At 40.4% G+C, this 20,688-nt stretch overlaps 1 protein-coding gene across 1 annotated transcript in view; it reads left to right on the top strand.

The window, feature by feature from the left end:
• The first annotated feature begins 11,011 nt into the window (after positions 1–11,011).
• Positions 11,012–20,688, top strand: part of phlpp2 (PH domain and leucine rich repeat protein phosphatase 2) — a 47,780-nt gene continuing 38,103 nt past the window's right edge. Inside the window, exons 1-3 of the mRNA XM_053513748.1 lie at positions 11,012–11,135; positions 15,703–15,974; positions 20,247–20,380. Coding sequence (XP_053369723.1) covers positions 15,709–15,974; positions 20,247–20,380 — 400 coding nt within the window. The 5' untranslated portion in view covers positions 11,012–11,135; positions 15,703–15,708. The remainder of the gene's footprint in view (positions 11,136–15,702; positions 15,975–20,246; positions 20,381–20,688) is intronic.

Here is a 20,688-nt window from a genome sequence, read left to right as displayed (position 1 = left end):
GGGCTTTTTGTTCTGTACATATTGAGGGCTTTTAAGATGCATCTATCCTTTTCACCTTTTTTTTTTTTTAATACATATTGATCCTTTTTCTAATCTCAGATCCTATACAATAATCAGTCTAATTTAATAATGTTTGATTGTTTCTTTAGGAAAAAAATGTATTATCTGCTGCCTGTATATTGTACATAAATGTAAAAGATGATGGGAAAAAAAAAATAAACTCAGATTTCGAAGAGGTGTGGAGATTAGTTAGAGGGCTGGACTTGTATACAAGTGTAAAGAATCAAAGTGGATTTCTTTTCTTTTCAATAATTTTTTTTTCTTAATTTTTTTTTGTTTTTTGGTATTGCTAATCGCATAGACAGCAGTCGGAACGTCAGTGGTTTGATGCACTACTGAAATTGAGGCTTTGCAATATGATGAAGGGACTCGATGACGATGATGCATGCGCCGCACTGCCACCCTCAACCCTCCTCGCGCTTATCTTTCCATTAACGAACACCTTCAGGTCACTCGCCGCTACTCCTGTATGACTGCCATTTCACACAGACGCTTCCATGCAGACTGATTTTGTCACAACTGACTAACACACCGCACACTCCTTCCTTTCCTTTTTGTGAGACACACAAATACCGGACTGATCAAAGCTGTTACTCTTCTTACATATTTCTCTCCGTCCGTTTCCTCCGAGTGAAAGAGGAATCGAGAGCGGAGGGAATAAATGAAAAAGGGGCAAAGAGGAATAAAACCAGGCCCTGTGCTGCTTTTTTAGACTTGTGCTATTCACTCAGCTCAAACGTAAATGTGTGTGTGCGCGCGCGTTGACGAGAAGGAGCATCCGAGACGGAGCAAGTTGCCTTCCTGCACCTTTTCCTCACTTTTTTTTTTCTTTCTTTTTTTTGCCCCCGACTGCATGTGAAAACCCTGGTTGTAAATATTTGTCATTTTTACTCTTTCTGTAAAAAAAGAAAACACCCGAAAAGAAACAAAGAACTTCCTGTCGATGCAAGAGATGATGCGATTATTTGAAAATTCGCTCGCATCCATCATGTGTACAATTTTTTTCTTTTTTTTTTTTTTTGGAGAGACGTGTAAGGCTGTTAAAAAGACCACACGCGGTGTTAAATCTCGTCGAACGCATCATGTTATCACACACATGATTCCGTCCTCCATCCGTATCCTGTTTGTATAAATAAATGAATAAATAAAGCAAAGCTTGTTGGGTTTTTTTTGGGGTTTTTTTTGCTGCTTTTTTTTTTCAGATTTTTATCTCTTTGGGGCTCCTTTTTACGCTCGCTGTCCAACCACATCTATCGTCTGACCATGTGGAGGAGGAGGGGGGGGAGGATGATGATGGAAAGGCTCGGTGTACTTTGTATGTGTTGACGTTTTATTTTAGTTTGTTTGTTTCCCCTCATCAATAAGTTTGACATGCTGAGCTGGATCAGTGTCCCATGTCTTCAAGGAGTGAGTGAATGAATGAGTGCTGGACTGAAAATTAATTCATGATGAATGAAAAACTTGTAATCTACTACATGGGATATTTTAGACTTATGCTGTGTATATTGTCTTTGGGTTGGAGAAAATGACCAAGAGAAATAAAAAAAAATAAAAAAACTTAACGTTTGAGGTGGTATGTTTCTTTATTTGTATCAGTAATAATTATATTATTACTCGAACAAATCCGACTTACGAACGGTCTCCTGAAACGGAACTTGATCGTAAGTCGACTGTACTCATTAAAAAGGTTGTAATTTTTACAGTGGGTTTTTGTTACTTTTTTCCTTACTGTAAAAATTACAACCTTTTTAATAAGTACAGTACGTCGCCGACTTACGATCAAGTTCCGTTCCGGGAGACCGTTCGTAAGTCGGATTTGTTCGCAAGTCTGACGAAGTGAATTTTGTATACCTTTTAAAACAAATATACATGTAAAGCAATAAAAACAGGTTTGGTTCTGCATTATACTTGTGCGAGACTGTCTCTTGAAATTGCGAGGGAAATTCTGGTGACGCAGTGAGGTCAGCTGACCTTGTTTAAAGGAAATCCGGGTAGGAGGATAACGCTACAGTACATGTTTACTGCGCGCTTGAACTAAAGCCATTTAGTCTCAGAGCTTTATTGGACTGTGTTTTGTTGATGATTTTCTGAACTTGGCATCATTCACCATCTGGACAGCTTTATAGGACAGACATTTTCTATCATCGTGATTCATTGAAACCGTTGAGGTCGAGTCATTTCTCCCGTACCCGCACAAACACACACATACAATATAGCAGATTTTAGACATTTTATACATTCACTTACACACTAAAAATATTCAATATTATTGGTATCTGGTGCACTGCAGTGTACAATACATGTGAGATATTAATTGACCCAAAATTGATTGGGTCAATTAATGATGACCCAATCAATAAAAAAAAAAAAATCAATTCCTAAAAAGTTTTTTTTTATGCATTTGTTTTAAACAAGGTTTTCTTCCTGATATTGACTCAGTTTGCTCTTAATCGAGTAATCAGGTTAAGGTTTTAGCACAGAATTAATAAATGGCATAAAGACTCACTAATGATGTACAATTATTATTTTTTTTTTGTATTTGAAAATGAATAAATATATTTTATAAATTTTTATTACTATTATTTTGGCAAAGCTCTTTCATCTGAAAACTCAGTCACTATTACTGAAAAAAAAAAAATCATTTGAATTTTTAAATACCTGCGATTGATTGGCACCCTGCTTCATGGGATAGGCTCCAGGCCCCCCGCGGCCCTGAATACAAGATAAAGCGGTATAGACGATGAGTGAGGGAGTAATTATATATGAAGATAAAGCGTAGTTATAGTAAAATGGAAAAAAACTCTGTAAATGTTATTAATGTCTTAAATTGTCTGAAACATGCACGTTTTGTTAGAAACCTTATAAATAAAAAGATTTTTTACTCCCCCCCCCAAAAAAATGCAGCCACTTTTAAATAGTTCTACTTTCTTGGGTACTTTGTTCAATTAAAGAACAAAAAAGTTAGATGCTGAATAATCTGCCACAATGCCACCCTCTGGTGGTGAAAACTGGAAACTGCTGGAAGTCAGGGAATGATGGGCTGAGTTTTTAATCAAACTGATTCCCCTGTGGTGGGCACAGTGGTGTAGTGGTTAGCACTGCTGCCTTGCACCTCCAGGCTTGATTCCCATCTCTGTGTGTATTGAGTTTGCATGTTCTCCCCGTGTGTTGGGTTTCCTCGGGGTTCTCCGGTTTCCTCCCACAGTCCAAGGACCTGCAGATTAAGCTAATTGATGTTCCCAAATTGCCTGTAGTGTGTGAATTTATTTGTGTGGCCTGTGATGGATTGGCACCCTGTCCAGGGTCTACCTGTATACAGGATATATGAGAGTAATTCCCATGTAACTGAATTGTGTGTGTTCTTTAGAAACAATTCAAGACCTTTTATCTTTTTAGTTTGTCATAAAATAACCAAAAAACAGGCCACAACTTATCACTATTTAACCAGTTGTCTTTTTATGTCTGATTCTGTAAAAAAACAACTGTAATTTCTAAAATTTTGATGCAACATGTGTGTTAAATCCTTTACATTAAAGCATTTACATTCACATATTAATTGCTTTATTTAAATTCCATAATGCTGGATTTCATCATAAATTATGAAAATTCTATCGCTGTCCAGATACTTATGGATTTGACTAGATGATGTCAATACATAAGGTTTGAAGGAAGAGGTTTGTGCATTAGTGTTTTTTTTTTTGTTTGTTTGTTTAAATCTCTCAGTGCTAGATATAAATTCAGATATAACTTGGATCTTCTATTTTTAAGTTTGTAGTTTTCAGGGAAACTTTTTTTTCTGTTTAAAATTGTCCTATTCTTGTCCAATGCATGTCCAATCAAATGCTCTCTCCAAGTCATCTATCTCACCCATGTTAAAAAAAAAACAAAAAAAAACAGAAGACAAAGCAGGCTAAGATCAAAGGTGGGATGACTTAAGAGTGGCTCCAGTTCATATGAGACGGTACTGCATGAGATGAATAAGAGGCTTTTCATTCTTAATGAGTTGGTCATTAATAAATTTGCTGTTTAATAAAAGGTTTAATTACTGATTAATCAAATGCACAAAAACCTCAGCTGTATATAATTACATGCACGCACTTCCTCACTCTCGCCCACTTATCATAGGGGAGTGGTGGCTCGAACGGTTAATGCTCTGGGTTACTAATCGGAAGGTCAGGGGTTCGATCCCCAGCAATGCCTCGTTGCCATGTTTGAACCCTTGAGCTGCGACCCTGTATAAAGTGGTATAGAAGATGAATGAATGGATAAATATTAGTGCTGTCAATTGATTAAAAAAAATTAACTAATTAATCGCACATTCTTTCGCGATCAATCACAATTAAAAGACTGAAACTTTTTGGATATGTAAATGTAAATAATTAATGTAAACTCAAGACAATGAAACTATTTACATTCAAATATGATTGTTTATTGGAATTTTTGTTTAACTTGTAACACAGATTTTCTCATGTAAACAACATACCTGCAATAAACCATCAATATTCTCCAAATTAACTGTTGGCTTGAAAGCCATATTTATTACAGAAATAAAAACACAGGTATGTGCCATTTGTGTCATTTGAATTTCAAAACAATCAATGCAATTTACATTTGCGAGGCCCTGTAGAGATTGTTTAGGTGGGGTGTTTTGCTTTTAAGTGATAAGACGAATTACTTCTGTGGTATTTAAATTCGGCTTTGCAAAATGTACAGATTACTTTTGTTTTATCCACAGAACCATCCGGCAGAGTTTTATACTGAAACTTTCCGTCTAAAAGTCCTTCCTTGGTCTTATCCATACTTCTTTGCACGTTGAACACAGGTCGGCCACAACAGGAAATAAAAAAAACTGCAACCGCGTTAATTGCGTTAAATTTTTTTAATGCGTTAAATATTTCAAATTAATCGCATGCGTTAACGCACTAATTTTGACAGCACTAATATATATACAATGCAACAACATCAGATCATTTGTGCCACAAGTTCTGGCACAGGTTTTAGATCAGATGCACGTCCTGTCTCAGTTCCTAACTGGGATTGGGTCCAGCACTGTGTGCAGTGGCTTTGATGTGTCGGGTGTAGGGTTAAAGGTCTTAGCCCAAGGACCCAACCATGGTGGCCAGACGGTGATGGGGCTCGAACCCCTGACACTCTGTTTAGCTACTCAGACCCTAAAAGCCTTGAGCATTGTTTCCATTCATTATATTCTTCAAAAATGTTGTGGTTATGTTCCATCATTGCCTTAATTAAAAAATATATATTTTTCAAATTAATACTAATAAAATAAAACAGCTGGTTTTCCCGGTGATGTTCTTTGTGCCTGATCCAGTGTATTTAATCGAGCTCCCAAAACACTTCTTAATAAATCTCTTTAGATCAGGATGTTAACTAAATCCTGTAAATGTAATAAAAAATATAAAAACATAATATTGACGGGAGATTTCAGATACGAAACTTTCAGTAATTCATGCTGCTGATGATTTGAAGTCTTCTAATGCTTATATTTACACGTACATTCAGGTGCATAAATAGTCCATAAACGTTTCTTTTAAAATCTTCAGAAAAATTTTATAAAACTTTGCAAAATTTTTTATAAAAACCAAATTAAAATAAACCCTACAAATAAATACCCTTTGTTACTGTTATCTTTCAATGAAAAGAAAATATGTGCACCAAAATAACAAACACATTGCTCCTAATTCAACACGGCCAAAAGTTTCTGCACCTTTGATCATCACACCCATATAGTTCTTCTCTAAACTGTTCTCGTAAATCACACAATTATCTAGAATTTCTTTTGCTGTAGCGTTACAGTTTCCCTTCACTGGTATTAAGAGGCCCAACCCCTTATCCTGCATGATTATGCTCTTATGAGATCCACAGATCCATCTCCATGAAGACATGCTGTGTTAACGCTGGAAGAACTCGCATGCCCTGCCCCGAACCCTGAGTGAACTCGACCCCACCGAACAGCTTCGGGATGAACTGAAATTAAAACTGGATCCTCCTCGACATTCCAACATCAGCGCCTGAGCTCTTGTAACCGAATGAACACAAATCCACACAACCACGCTCCAGCCCCTGGTGGGAAAGCCTTCCCAGAAGAGTGGAGCTCATTATAATCCACAGATCATGAGACAAACGGGCCCCCGGGCACACACGCGCTAAAGACGGGCGATGAGGATATACTGTGTGGAAAATAAATGTGCATGATCATGTCTCAATCTAGCACGAAACAAACACGCTGTATTAATAAGGCTGCAATTGAGTGAAATATAAAAATAACATGTCAATTATAGGAGAACGTTGTGCCTCATCTTATAAATCTGGATCGACTTTCTTTTCCCAAAGCAGCAAAAACTCTGGCAGGTTCTCAGCTCGATATCTTAACGCTTATTGTGTAACCGTAATCTTGCTTATAGCTTTCAAAAAAAAAATGTATGATAACATTTGATTAATCCTGTGTTTTATCATAGCAGCTAATAGCCATTAAAAGGAATGTGTTCATGAAAAAAAAAATTATGAGTATAATAAGTGCCGTGAAAAAGTATTCTAATTTAAGGGATTTAGTTAAAGTCTGGACTTAAATCTGATTGAGATCCTTAAACAAGCTGGTCATGCTCGAAAATCCTCCAAAGCGGCTGAATTGAAACAATTCTGCAAAGAAGAGTGGGCCAAAATTCCTCCAATCCAGCGATGTAAAAGACTCATTGCCAGTGATCACAAACTGCTTGATTGAAGGGTGGGACAACCAGTTATTAGCTTTAGGGGGCAATTACTTTTTCACATAGGTTCTGGCGTGTTTGGAGTTCTTTTTTTTTTCTTATAGAAATGAAATCATCATTTAAAAACTGCTTTTTGTATTTACTCGGGTTTTCTTTATGCAATATTCAAATTGATCATGTTTGATGATCTGAATCATTTAAGAGTGAAAAATGTGCAAAAATAAATAAATCAAAATCAAAAACTTTTTCTCAGGACTGTATGTAAAGAAAACATGACCCCTAAAGATCCCTAAAACCCTCGACTTAGCTGTATATGACTATAGATAGATCGATATCTACAGGACGTCATTATTGCTCTACAGGACCTTTGTCCCACTGTCCTCATTGTCCTCATTGTGCTGAAAAATGAAATTAAATTTCATACTAAGGTTATAACAGGGACTCAGCAGTTTTATTAGACAATATCATATTTAATAGGCATGCACGGCTGTGAATGATTCATGCAGCTCAACTCTAAATCCAGTCCTGAACCAGACTACAGAAAAACGTGAGCCAAAATATCTTTATCCCACACAAGCCTCTTCAAAGATGATGATAATTATCTGCACAACAGGTTTACATCCGCAATTACCAGGGACGAGGATATCATTTTGCAAGAATTTCATTCGTTTCAGTTCAGGCCTTGCACTACAAGCGACACAGTGTGGGTTACCGAATACGTGTCATATTTAACACGTAGCGAATCCTTTCAACAGAGCAGGACTCTCAGACTCTGGGACTCTCAGTATCTTTAACGAGCTACGGTGTCCTGCAGTGATCATGTGGACGGTCAAGGGACAGTGTCTCCGGGTCTGGCTGTTATGTGAGATGAGACAAACTAGGTAGAGGATAAACCTATATGGTCTTGGACGATGAAGTGTTTATTTGTCCCTGGGCACAACTGAGATCTTCTAATGGCATCTGTTAAAGAGGCTCCTGAAGTTTAAAGACTCGAGTGTAAAGCTAACATTCACCTTAAAGCTAGCGTAGCATATAGGCGAGACCTTTAACTTTGAGGTTCTAATAAGATCAACTTTATGTAAAACTCTGGGCGTCTCTGACTCCTCAAGCAACAACGCAGTGCCTGGTAGGTATCGTTCAGTAATCTGTACTTGGTGATGATCTACAACTTAGTTAAAATAAACCGCACAGATGTCTTTCAAAAGGCGCAGGACGACTAGCTTGTGATTCAGTTGAGTATTATTTTAAAACCGAACTGTGCTGTGTGTTAAAACCGAACCAGTACTTTCCCACTCATTAATTGTCTATAGCACTTATCCACTACAGGTTGGTGGGAAGCTGAAGGCTCTCGGGGGACTCGGCGTGGGGTGATTGCACATGCTATGGGCAATTTGGAAACACTTAATCCGAAACCCATCAAGAACACAAACCCGAAGCTTGGATCGAACCCCTGACCCTGGAGGTGCTAGGACCAGTGCCGCATTGCCACTTCTTTCAACAAGAGAAAGGGGGATTTTAAGATTCCTAGCTACAGTGCTGTTAAAAAAAAATGCCTCCTCTTGTTTTTATTATTATTATTATTGTAATTATTATTTTGCATATTTGTCACGTTTAAATTATTGTGATCATCAAACAAATTTCAATATTACACAAAGATAATCCAAGTAAATACAAAATGTACTTTTAAGTGAAAAATCTCTCCAAACCTGCACGGCGCTATGTGAAAAAGTAATTGCTCCCTAAACATAATAACTGGTTGTTCCACCCTTGGCAGCAACAATCGCTGTTTAGCTACTCATTCACTCTTTCACATCACTGTGGAGGAATTCTGGCCTGCTCTCCTTTGCATAATTGTTTTAATTCATCCACATTAGAGCAATTTCAAGCACGAACAGCCTGTTTAAAGTTTAGTCTCCACTTTGACTAGTCCACTAACTTTTTTGTTTTGTTGTTTAACCCACTCAGAGGCGGACTTTGTTTTTTTTTGTGAAAAAATAATTGCCCCCTTGCTAAATCATGAAGTTGGGAAGGCTAAGAACCTGTCTGACAAAATGAAGCACGCTAAAAGACCTTGAAAAAAGCAATATGATCTAATATATGTACGCATGTACAGGCCCGTCTGAGGTTCGCCAATGAACGAGAAAGATTGGGATAAACTGCTGTGGTCAGATGAGACCAAAACTGAGATATTTGTCATCAACTCGACTTACTGTTTTCGGAGGAAGAAAAGTGCTGACTATGACACTAAGAACACCACAGACCCTACAGTCAAGCACGGAGGTGGAAACATTATGCTTTGGGTCTGTTTCTCTGCTAAAGGTACAGATTGACTTTGCTGCACTGAGGGGCCGATGGATGAGGCCATGTGTTGTAAAATTTTGGATGAGAACCTCCTGAAGATGGGTTGTGGATGGGTCTTCCAGCATGAAAATGACCCCAAACATACTGCCAAGGCAACTAAGGAGTGGCTCAAGAATAAGCACATTAAGGTCATGGTGTGGTCCAGCCAGTCTTTAGACCTTAATCCATTAGAAAATTCATGGAGAGAGCTGTAACTTCGAGTTGCCAAGCAACAGGCAAGAAACCTTGAACATTTAGAGAAAATTTGTAAAGAATAGTGGATCAAAATGCATCCCAAGATGTGTGAAAATCTGATAACCAACTACAAGAAACGTCTTCCCACTGTGCTTTCCAGCAAGGGTTTCTCTAAGAAAGTACTTAGTCATGTTTTGCTTGGGGATCAAATACTTATTTCCCTCATTAAAATGGAACTTAATTCAAAACATTTGTATCATGTGCTTTTTCTGGATTTTTGGTTGATATTCTGTCTCAATCCTTTACCATAAACCTTAAATGAAAATCAAAACCTTAGATAAAAAGAATAGACCCTTCATTTCTTTGTAAGTAAGCAAACTTAGAAAAATCTGTAGGGGATCAAATACTTATTTCCCCCACTTTACATACAGACAGACAGACAGACAGACAGGCATATAGATATACAGACAAACATAACGATAGACAGACAGACATACCTACAGGCAGACAGACAGACAGACAGAGAGACATACAGACTGTCAGACATACAGAGAGACATACAGACATACACTACCGTTCAAAAGTTTTAGAACACTTTCTAACTCCATGATGGTTCCTGATTTTTATTTCTTTGTACATTGTAAAGGAATGCTGAAGGCGTCCAAAAAATGCATTAATCTCCTTTGAACAGTTGATGCGCCAACTCGTCTGCGGCAGAGGTAGGTTTTGGTCTCGCCCTCCTGGGACGGCCTTCATGAGAGCCAGACAGACATATAGGCATATAGACAGACAGAAAGACACATATAAAGACATACATACCGTACATACATACATACATACATACATACATACAGACAGCCATACATACATACATACAGACAGATATATAGACATAGAGACAGACAGACATACATACATACATACATACAGACAGACAGACAGACATACAGACAGACATACAGACATATACATACAGACAGACATATAGGCATATAGACATACAGAAGGACATATGTAAAGACATACAGACAGACTGACAGACATACAGATAGACATACATACATACATACATAGATACCGTACATACATACAGACAGACAGACAGATATATAGGCATATAGACATACAGAAAGACAGATAGACATGCATAAATACAGCCAGACAGACTCTTTTTCTGAGACTGGTTTCTGGTCCTCTAATGTGTTAAATGTAAATGTACCACTGGAAGAGCGAGTTCTGATTAATGTACAGACAAAATCTTTATGTTTATTTATAATAATAATAATAATAATAATAATAATACCAGTAACAGTGTTTGTGCATATTTAATGTAAATGAGAAACAATGTATCAGACATGTGAAGGCTCAGATGGCTCATGAATAATGATGATGATAGAAGGGAGATGGCCCCGCCCCTCATGTTTATTCATCGTGTGATCTGACAGCCGACACACACACACACACACAGAGACTCAGAGCTCATGATGGCGTCTCTCCGAGGCGGGACGGGGTTTTTCCTCCGCCGCCTCCTGTGTCGGAATTCAGCGCGCGACGTTACGTGCGGAGTCTCTGCGCTCGAGACGCGGCGCTGCGTGTAGGAGCGACGACATGAAGGACGCGGAGAAGAGCGGCGGCGGCGGCGGCGGTGCGGAGGAGGAGGAGGAGGGCCGGGGCGGCGCGGGGACGTGGCCGGGCCCGGGGCTCCACGAAGCGGCGTCGAACCGATCGGCGAGCCGCGGAGGAGGAGGAGGAGGAGGAGGAAGAAGCGCTCCCGCTCTCACCCCTGCTCCCGCTGCGGGGATCCGGGTTTTAAAGGTACGGTCATTCTGTCTTTGCGCTGCTCTGATTCCAGCAGCACCATTACCAACACCATCATCATCATCACCATCATCATCATCATCAGTCCCTAAACCAGGGTTACAGCTTTTAATTCCATCTATCACATAGAGTGGTAGATCCTAGAGTCTAACCTGTTAGTTGACTTCTTCACTACAATGCTGACATCATCATCATCATCATCATCATTATCATCATCATCAATCTGGCCTTCATGCTAATGAATAATTAGGGAAATTTTTTTTTTTTTTTATATATTGTTGCATCCTTTTGCATTGACCTCATCCAGCCTGCAGGTGCTGTAGAGGCGTGTCCAGGTTTAGACCCCCGGCGTAACAATCAGGGTGGGCATGATAAGGGAAAAAGGGAGGAGGATAATAAATCCCAGTGATCACCCACTCACCACCTGAACATTTCTCATTAAGGCTGTCGGTCAGTGGGATTGAAGTGTTAGCCACTCCTTATCTGTATGGGCCTGCCCGCCCTCATTGCCACGCCTGGAGGGCCTGCTGGATAGAAAATGAGAAGCCATAGGGGTGGCCACCGAACATCCTTCTGACTTCCAACCTAACCTATTTGCCACCGCTATGGCTATTTCCCATCCTACTGTCGATTACTGAAAAAAAAAAATCAAAAAACTGTTTTTCACTGGTTGGGATTATTACCAGTCGTGGCCACCCCTAGTTGTGTCTTTGACCACCCTCATTGCCACCCCTATGGCTATAACTGAAGACACGCCTCTTGGACCTGCAGGGCAGAAGGTGAACAAGGACTCCTAAATACCAAAAACTCTGAATACCATAAAAAAGAGAAAAGTATATAAACGAATGGTCTTTTTAAACCCCTGGAGAGCTCGCTGTTCGTTGTGATTTGATTAATTGTAAAACAGCTCCATACGGATCTTAATGGATTTCCATTCCTCGAACGTTGTAATTGTTTTCAGTACACCAGTACATGCTGTCAGACACCTCTCGTTTGTTGGAACACTGCACAAATTTGTATAATATTAGCATTCATATAAACTTTACGAGCGATATATTTATTTATTTTTTTCCGCTTTTAAGTGTTTTGTAGATTAAAACAGCCTACGTTTTTACAAGCATACACATTTCTAAGCTAATTCACTCAAGCAGCTACTAATTAATGGTTAATAAATGGATACTAATAAAAATTAGTGAAAAAACTTGTTTTTATAAACTGGGTTTGAGATGCCAGACGATAACCTGTAAAAAAGTCACAATGAGTAAGCATATTACTTAGAATATTATTATGATTATTTTTACATCAGCAAAGACTCAACGCCTCATCAGCGTTTGATTAAAACACACACAACACCGCGGTGATGCTTAAACCGTCACAAGCTGAACGTGACTCATGAAGTCTGCTGGGCGATATGATACGATACGATGATGTGATTAGATGATATCAGTTGATATGATGTCATCAAGCGTCAGTGCTTTTAACACTGCAGGGTATTAATTTTATTCCTTATATTTTCTCTCACAGTTGTAATTTTTTTTTTTTCGGCGTCTAATGATGACCATGAAGTGGCCACGCCTCAGCAGCCTGCGATCTGTTCCCTCTCTCTGGCTCTATAAAGTCCAATAATAGTAATAATAATACTGATTTTACTAATACTATCACTAATAATAATAGTGGCGTTAATATATGGTGGTATACATATGTAACAACAAGAACAGGACCAACCAAAAGTTCTCCAAAGAAGGAGAATCTGTGAACCTGCGACAGGGTCATGGGTCAGCCTGGGGTCAGTAATCTGCGTAGGGAGTAAGGGCTGGCCCGTGTAGTCCGATCCAACAGAAAAGCTTCTGTAGCCCAAAGTCAATGCTAGTTCCGATAGAAAGGTGTCAGAACACACAGTGTATCACGGTTTGTTGTGTATGGAGGAGCTGCGTAGCTGCAGACTGGTCAGGGTGCCCATGCTGACCCGTATCCTCCACCAGAAGCTCCTACAATGGTCACATGAGCATCAGAACTGCACCATGAAGCAATGGGGGAAAGGTGGCCTGGTCTGATAAATCATATGGATGGCCACTTACCTGGGGAAGAGGTGGCATCAGGTTGCACTATGGTAAAATGTTGGTGTGATGCTCTGTGCGATGTTCTTTTGGGAAACCTTGGTTTCTAACATTCATGTGGATATTCCTTTGACATTTGACATGTACCATCTACCTAAATATTGTTACTGACCACGTTATACTCTTTTATATAAAACCTCTGATGATGGAAGTGTCCTCTTTCAGCAGGATAATGCGCCCTGACACACTCATGTTTGAAAAATGGTTCAGTTTGAGGAACATGACAACGAGTTTGAGGTGTTGATCCAAGCTGACAAGTCTGATCCATGGAGGCTCGACCTCACAACTTAAAGGACTAAATGGATCTGTTACTGACAGCTCGATGCCAGATACCACACACACACACACACACACACACACACACACACACCTTTGAGAGGTCAGGGGTGTCAGCAGAAGATGGACCATATCGATATGATGCAGGTGGTCATAATCGGTGTGTGTGTGTGTGTGTGTCTGAGAGAAAAAGTTTAACAGTGTTGTTTGGTGGGTACTGAAGGGGAAAAAATGCTCACCTCAGTGGGAGTTTGATTTCATCAGGCTGACTAATGACCTCACGCCGGCCTCCCGTGTCTGAATCAGGAGTGACTCGCACCGCTCGTCTCAGCATTTGTGCTCTGTGTAAATATTTACGTCTCTGCAGCGAGAAAAGCAAGAACTGCTGGTTCCAATGCGGGCGAAGTGCTCTGTCATGAGCCAGAACTCAGCACTTGCACTCACTCGACTGTTTCGTGTCGCTTAGACTGGCGGAGTACGTCGAGTTCTACAGTAGATTGTGATCGATCAGAAGACAAAGAGTTCATTTTATTTTCTATAAATGCAGCCCAGACAGTAGCGTTAGCGTTTCTATAGTATGAAGAAAAATAATAAAAAAGTATAATCATTGAGATAATGAAGTTTGTGGAAGGAGTCTCCAGTGCCAGCATTTGTACCAGACAGAGCAGTTGGCTGATTGATTACCTAATTATGACTTTAATCCTTGACATCTCTTGATTTTGATATGATGTCACGTTATATTCTCTTGAAATAAATAGTGAAACCCAGGTGAAAGAGCAAAACTTTAATTTGACGGCTAGTTCACGTCTGTAAACTCTATTAAATTATTTACTTGCTTTGCAACTGCCGTTTAAGGAAGTAGGTAAGTTTTGTGTCTTCCTTTGGCACATTCTTTGTCAGTTCAGAAATGTTTTAAATTACAATCATACCTTCGACTCTGCAGTGTGTAAATGCTATAATGAGAGTGAGAACTTTGAGATGTTTCACAGATGTTCTACAGTATTATAGGTAACTATAAATAGATATAAAGGACGTTTTGATGTTTTTGGGAAAGAATACTCAACTCAACTCAACTCAACTTTATTTGTATAGCACTTTAACAACAAGAATTCCCCAAAGTGCTTCACATAAGCAATAAAATAATAAAATAATATAAAAAGACAAATAATAAAATAATAAAATAATATAAAAAGACATAATTAAAATAACATCACACATATCTAATCAAACAGAATATATAAAATCAAATCTCATGTTGGTTTAAATGCCAGAGAAAACTTGAGTTTTAAGATGGGACTTAAACACCCTCAGTGATGTGGCCTCACGAATAGTCGAGGGTTATTCCACAATTTGGGTGCCGCTACAGAGAACGCTCGATCACCCCTGAGCTTGCATTTGGTTTTAGATAGAGTGAGCAAAGGTTTATCTGATGATCTGAGAGATCGGGGTGGGGCATAGGGCTGGAGCAGGCCCGAGAGGTAGGGCGGGGCCAGGCCATGTAAACATTTAAACGAATTTAAAATTAATTCGGTACTGTACCGGGAGCCGATGAAGGGAAGCCAGAACTGGGGAGATATGTTTTCTTTTACGGGTAGACGTTAGGAGTCGAGCAGCAGAGTTTTGGATCAGTTGTAGTTGATGTAGTGCTGCCTGGGAAACCCCAAAATACAGAGCATTACAGTAATCGATGCGAGTGGTGATAAAGCCTGGATGGCTATTTCAAAATGCTTAAAGGACAAAACAGGCTTAAGTTTTGCCATTTGTCATAGTTAAAAGAAACTGGACCAAACCACAGCACTGATCTGTTTATCAGAATTAAGGCCATGGTCAACCCAAAAAAAAGAATAAACTCACACCTCCAGGGTTGAGGGTTCGATTCCCTCCTGTGGCCTGTCTGCATTGATGTTTCATAGGTTTCCTCCGGTTTCCTCCCACAATCCAAAGACATGCAGATTAGATAGAGTCTGTGTGTGTGTGTGTGTGTGTGTGTGTGCCCTGCGATAGACTGGCACCCTGTCTATTGTAAACCAATCTATTGCCCCGAGTCCTCTGGAAGAGACCCCACGCCCTTCTGTGACTCTGTATAATATCAGCATTGTTCTGTTAAAGATCTGATATATACTGCGTATTTCTAAAACGTCTAAACCCCCGTCTCTCCTTCTGCGCCTCAGCGTAACATGAAGCGTAACGGAAGCCGGACCTGCGTGACCAGGAAGACTCGCTTCGGCTCCCGGGAGAGGGACTGGCTGAAGGGCGACGCCCAGCGCGGGTGTGTTTGTCTGTACGAAGCCACCGAGGTCGTGACCCCGGGCCCCCAGACGTCGTCTACGACCCAGCCCGACCTCAGACTGGTGCTCTGCTCCACCAGCACTACGGTGGAGGAGCTGTGTGCCCAGCGCCACTGCCAGGGCCTTTACCTGCAGCTGCACGGAGACCTGATCAGGTAATCAAGGACAAGCCAGATTCACAGAAACACACACACACACACTTGTTTAGTATTAACCGTGGATAACGTAGCACATGCTCCTGGAACAGGATTCTTTTTAACTAATCCCTGGTGTATGACATCATCAGTGTGTGTCTCTGACTCCGCCCACTTTCGAGCATTCTAAAAGCCCAGTATTAGCGATGTAACGATCTGAAGATTTAGATTGATGCATTGATTTATATGGCAACAATCATCAATCAATTAAACTGTATAATAAACTGATAAACAGGACAGACGACTGGTGTCTAAAAGCATTTTAATGAATAAATAATTTAACGGGTAGATTTATCGGTAGCTCTGTCCTTCTGTACATTATTATATCGCAAAGCTGATCTGATAGCAATCAAAGGTTATTAAATCATATCATATCATAACTCATTCAGAGGTAACATCAAATACTTGATTATTACCTAATGATTAAGGAGACACTCTGCGAGGCCACTTCCAGATGTTTACATTCACATTACAGCATCTGGTTGACGCCCTTATCCAGTGCGACTTACATTTATATCTCTTTATAAATCTGAGCAGTGAAAGGGTAAGGACCTTGAGAGAGAGGTCAGGGGTGTCTTGGTGGCAAAGGGGGTGGGTGTGTGTGGGTGGCTACTCAATAATGTGTGTATAAATAGTGTGTGTGTCTGAGAGGGATGCTTATCTTAGTGGGAGTTTGATTAAGTTCTCTACAGTACCAAGGTCACAACACTGGCAGCTTGGTGGTGGGTGGGGTTTGAACCTTCGATCACTAGTCCAATGCCTTTTCCCACTGAGCTACCCCTGCCCCATGATACTGCCCCTGAGGATGGCAAGAAGGTCTACGTGAAAGTAATGAAATACCTGGAGAACTGGTGACAGCAGAACAACCTGCTAATGAACGTTAACGTAATGGTGGACTTCAAGATGACACGATGGAGGAGCTGCCAGCATCTTATGATCTTCGGATTGGACACTTTGGTGCACCGTGACCCGTTATTGCACCATCACAGCACCGGACAGGATAATGGGATACTCCAGAGTGTGGTGCGATCAGCTGAGAGAACTGTTCACACTGAGCTCCCTGAACCGCCCTCCATCTCCGTCATGTGATGCTGGCCCGAGGCCAGGACGAGAGTGATGGACCTCAGGCATCTTGTACAACTGACTCGTCTCTCTGCTGCAGTCAGAGAAGTGCTTCCGCTCCCTGAAGGCCAGCGCAGAGACAATGAGCTTCTTCTAACACGCCATCCTGGCTCTCAGCACCGACAACACCCAGGGCTAGAGCTTGGATTTGTTTGCATAACACACACACGCACACACACAAACACACACCCAGCATTCTTGTAAATCGACCCGTATTACTTCATAGCTATAAATATTTATTATATACGTCGGAGAACTCCCTCAGCCTGATGTTGCACGCACATCTGGACGTATCTGCACTTAGTTCAACACACGGTCCAATTTTTTTTTTTCCCGCCGTCACGTATATATTATATATTTTTAGCATTTACATTTAGGCATTTGGCAGACGCTCTTATCCAGAGCGACTTACATTTTTTATCTCATTACACATCTGAGCAGTTGAGGGTTAAGGGCCTTGCTCAAGGGCCCAACAGTGGCAACTTGGTGGTTGTGGGGTTTGAACCTGGGATCTTCCGAACCGTAGTCCAATGCCTTAACCACTGAGCTACTCCTGCCCTTAGCACAGATCTAAGTAGCCTGTGACGTCCTTGATTGATTCAGATATTCATTTAGGGAAAATGGTATTGATGCAGTCCTAGTTTAAAGCATAAAAACAAAACCAGAGTTTCCACATACAGTGTGTTTGCCTGGTGTGTGAGGATCCAGGTACTGCAGTCGCTTTCCGTCGCTCACTCCCCCAGACCACAGCGCTGTTTTACACCGTGAGTCATTACTGTACCTCTTTGTGCCTTATGTTTTATCACAGCTTGGGTGAATGACGCGCAAATCTTGCAAGTTTGTGCACCCTCAGACATAGAAGTGTCTCATGTCTCATGTGTCAGACAGACGGCAAAAAGACTCAGGATTGGTGTACATATAATACAGAAAATGTGTGTGGCCGAAGAAGTTACTTTTGACGTTTCTGGAACATGGAAGTGACGAATCTCGCTTCCCTAAAAATTTCAAGTTGCTAACATCATCTGTTTTGGAGAGATGATTTTATATGTGAATCAAAAATGGCAAATTTTAAGCATTATACTGTCTCTCTACGTTACTCAATATGAATAATGTTTATGAGTATTGATACTAAAATTGGTGTGAGCTTTTTCAAGCATATGACCTGTGAAATTGTTGCTTAAATTAAAGGAGTTTGATTTTTGGTAAAAGCTTCAAAAAGGAAAAAATCTGTAGTGTCCGTAACCATGTCAAATTACATCCTAACAATTTAGCATTTTAGATTAGAATAATATAAACTTTTTCAGGTTTATATCTTGGCGGCACGGTGATGTAGTGGTTAGCACTGTCGCCTTGTGCCTCCAGGGTCCGTGTTCGATTCCCGGCCAGGTTCGATTCCCGTCTCTGTGTGCTTGGAGTTTGCATGTTTCTTCCTGTGCTTGGTGGGTTTCCTCCCACAGTCCAAAGATATGTAGATTAGGTTAATTGGTGTTCTCAAATTGCCCATAGAGTGTAAATAAGTGTGTGTGCCCTCCGATGGATTGGCACCCTGTCCAGGGTGTACCCCGCCTTGTGCCCTAAGACTCCTGGGATAGGCTCCAGGTCCCTGCGACCCAGAATACAGGATTAAGTATAGTCTCATCTTCTTAAGTATAGAAGATGAGTTAGAGTCAGGATCTGTTTTGAAAAAGTAATTAATCTGTAGAATTAGCATCAGTGTCGCCAGGGATCATTTTTAAACGAATCATGTTGAAGTAAATTATTTCTAAACGCCACGTTTTGAGCTTCAGGGCACAAAAGTGACGAGTCTGGAGAATCTCAGTGAAGCGTACGATACTGCATTATCTTCAGACTCATTGCATTAACTGAAACGCTGCCTCGCTCGGAGTTGTGCTGCTTTTCTTCCTCGGAATAACCGGATGAACGTTGAGGGGAGAGAGTCAGAGCGACACCGCCGGGGTTTGTGCGGCTCCATAAATAATGTGAAATGAGAGCGCACAGAGCAAAGAGCATAAAACATGTTTACTCCTAAAGAAAAATCACTTCTAATGGAGGTGTAAGGGCGGGTGTTGAACGGGGTAAACGTTTAAAATATGTGATTGTAAAAAAAAAAATCAAAACTCTACCATACAGTAAAGGTGGTTATATAAAGTGGGGGAAAATCTCAACACTTCTGTCCTTATGGAATTTTAGGTAATTTTCCAACACTGGAACATTACACTTCAATACGAATGAGTTCCAGCTTCTTTAAACCTTACTGAATGTTTTTTGGTGTCCATACGTCCTCACAGTGATGCTGCTATAATCATTGGTTTTTTTCTCTGAATAATGAAGCTCCATCGGTGAAAAGTTTCTTGCTAATCTTTTATAGCTTTCTTATTATACATACTTGACTTGTACAGCTGAAGAATTAGTCTTACGTATAAGAGACAACATCTGCCCTGACTGACTTCAACAACATCTGCCCTTTAACATCTGAAGTAGAACAGACTTCAACATCTGTCTTAGCGCACACTTTGACATCTGTCCTTAGACATATTTCAACATCTGTACTCAGTACAGACTTCAACATCTGGCTTTACTAAAAACTTCAACACCTGCCCTTACTACAGACCTCAACATCTGTCCTTAGACATATTTCAACATCTGCACTTAGTATAGACTAAAACAACTGGCTTTTCCACAAACTTTAACATCTGCCCTTACGACAGACCTCAACATCTGCACTAAACACACTGCAACATCTGCCTGTAATCAGACTTCATCTGCTGTAGACACACTTCAAGATCTGCCCATGGTTCACACTTTAACATCTGCCCTAGGTACAGACTTGAACATCTGCCATGCTGTAGGTACACTTTAAAATCACACACTTCAACTATGTTACAGTCTAAAAATGAATGATTAAAGATATTAGATGACGTTCCAGCACCACAGACTCGGACCTGAGTTCTTTTTTTTTTAAGCGTGTGCATGAATATGTGAAGGTGATATTTTCCAAACCAAACAAAAATAGCTTGTACGTTTGTTCATAGCTCACGTCTAGCTGAAGAAGGAGATGTGAGATGAACTTTAGGTTTTGTTTAAACTGTTATCTTATTTGTTGCTGGTCAGGAGGCTGGACTCGTCCGAGCGTCCTCTTCAGATGGTGTACGATTATCTGACCACGATGGGCTACGACGATCCTGTGCGTGTCCAGCAGGAAGCGGCGAACTCTGACCTCAGCTGCATGATTCGCTTTTACACCGGTGAGTACGAGCTGGTGTTCAGTGTGGTGCTGTTACAGTAAAAAAATCAAATACCGTTTTAATAAATGTGATGTGATACATTGTATCTGTTTAGGGTCAGATGATTTTTTTTTGGAACAGCCCTTAAGCTAGAAAGTTCCTGTTTTCACTTACGTTCACTTACTGTCTGATTGAAGTCTGGAACGCCGGCTTCCCAGGAACTCCCCCTTTAATCTTTTCCCAAACTCGGAGCGAGGTCAGGACTGTACGGGAGATGTGGCACTGACTCCCAGCCGAGTTCCTGTAATGTGCGAGGGATTATTGATTTC

This window comes from Clarias gariepinus, chromosome 15 (assembly GCF_024256425.1).
Source record: "Clarias gariepinus isolate MV-2021 ecotype Netherlands chromosome 15, CGAR_prim_01v2, whole genome shotgun sequence".
Classification (NCBI taxonomy): Eukaryota; Metazoa; Chordata; class Actinopteri; order Siluriformes; family Clariidae; genus Clarias; species Clarias gariepinus.
This window is presented reverse-complemented; position numbering and strand designations above follow the sequence as displayed.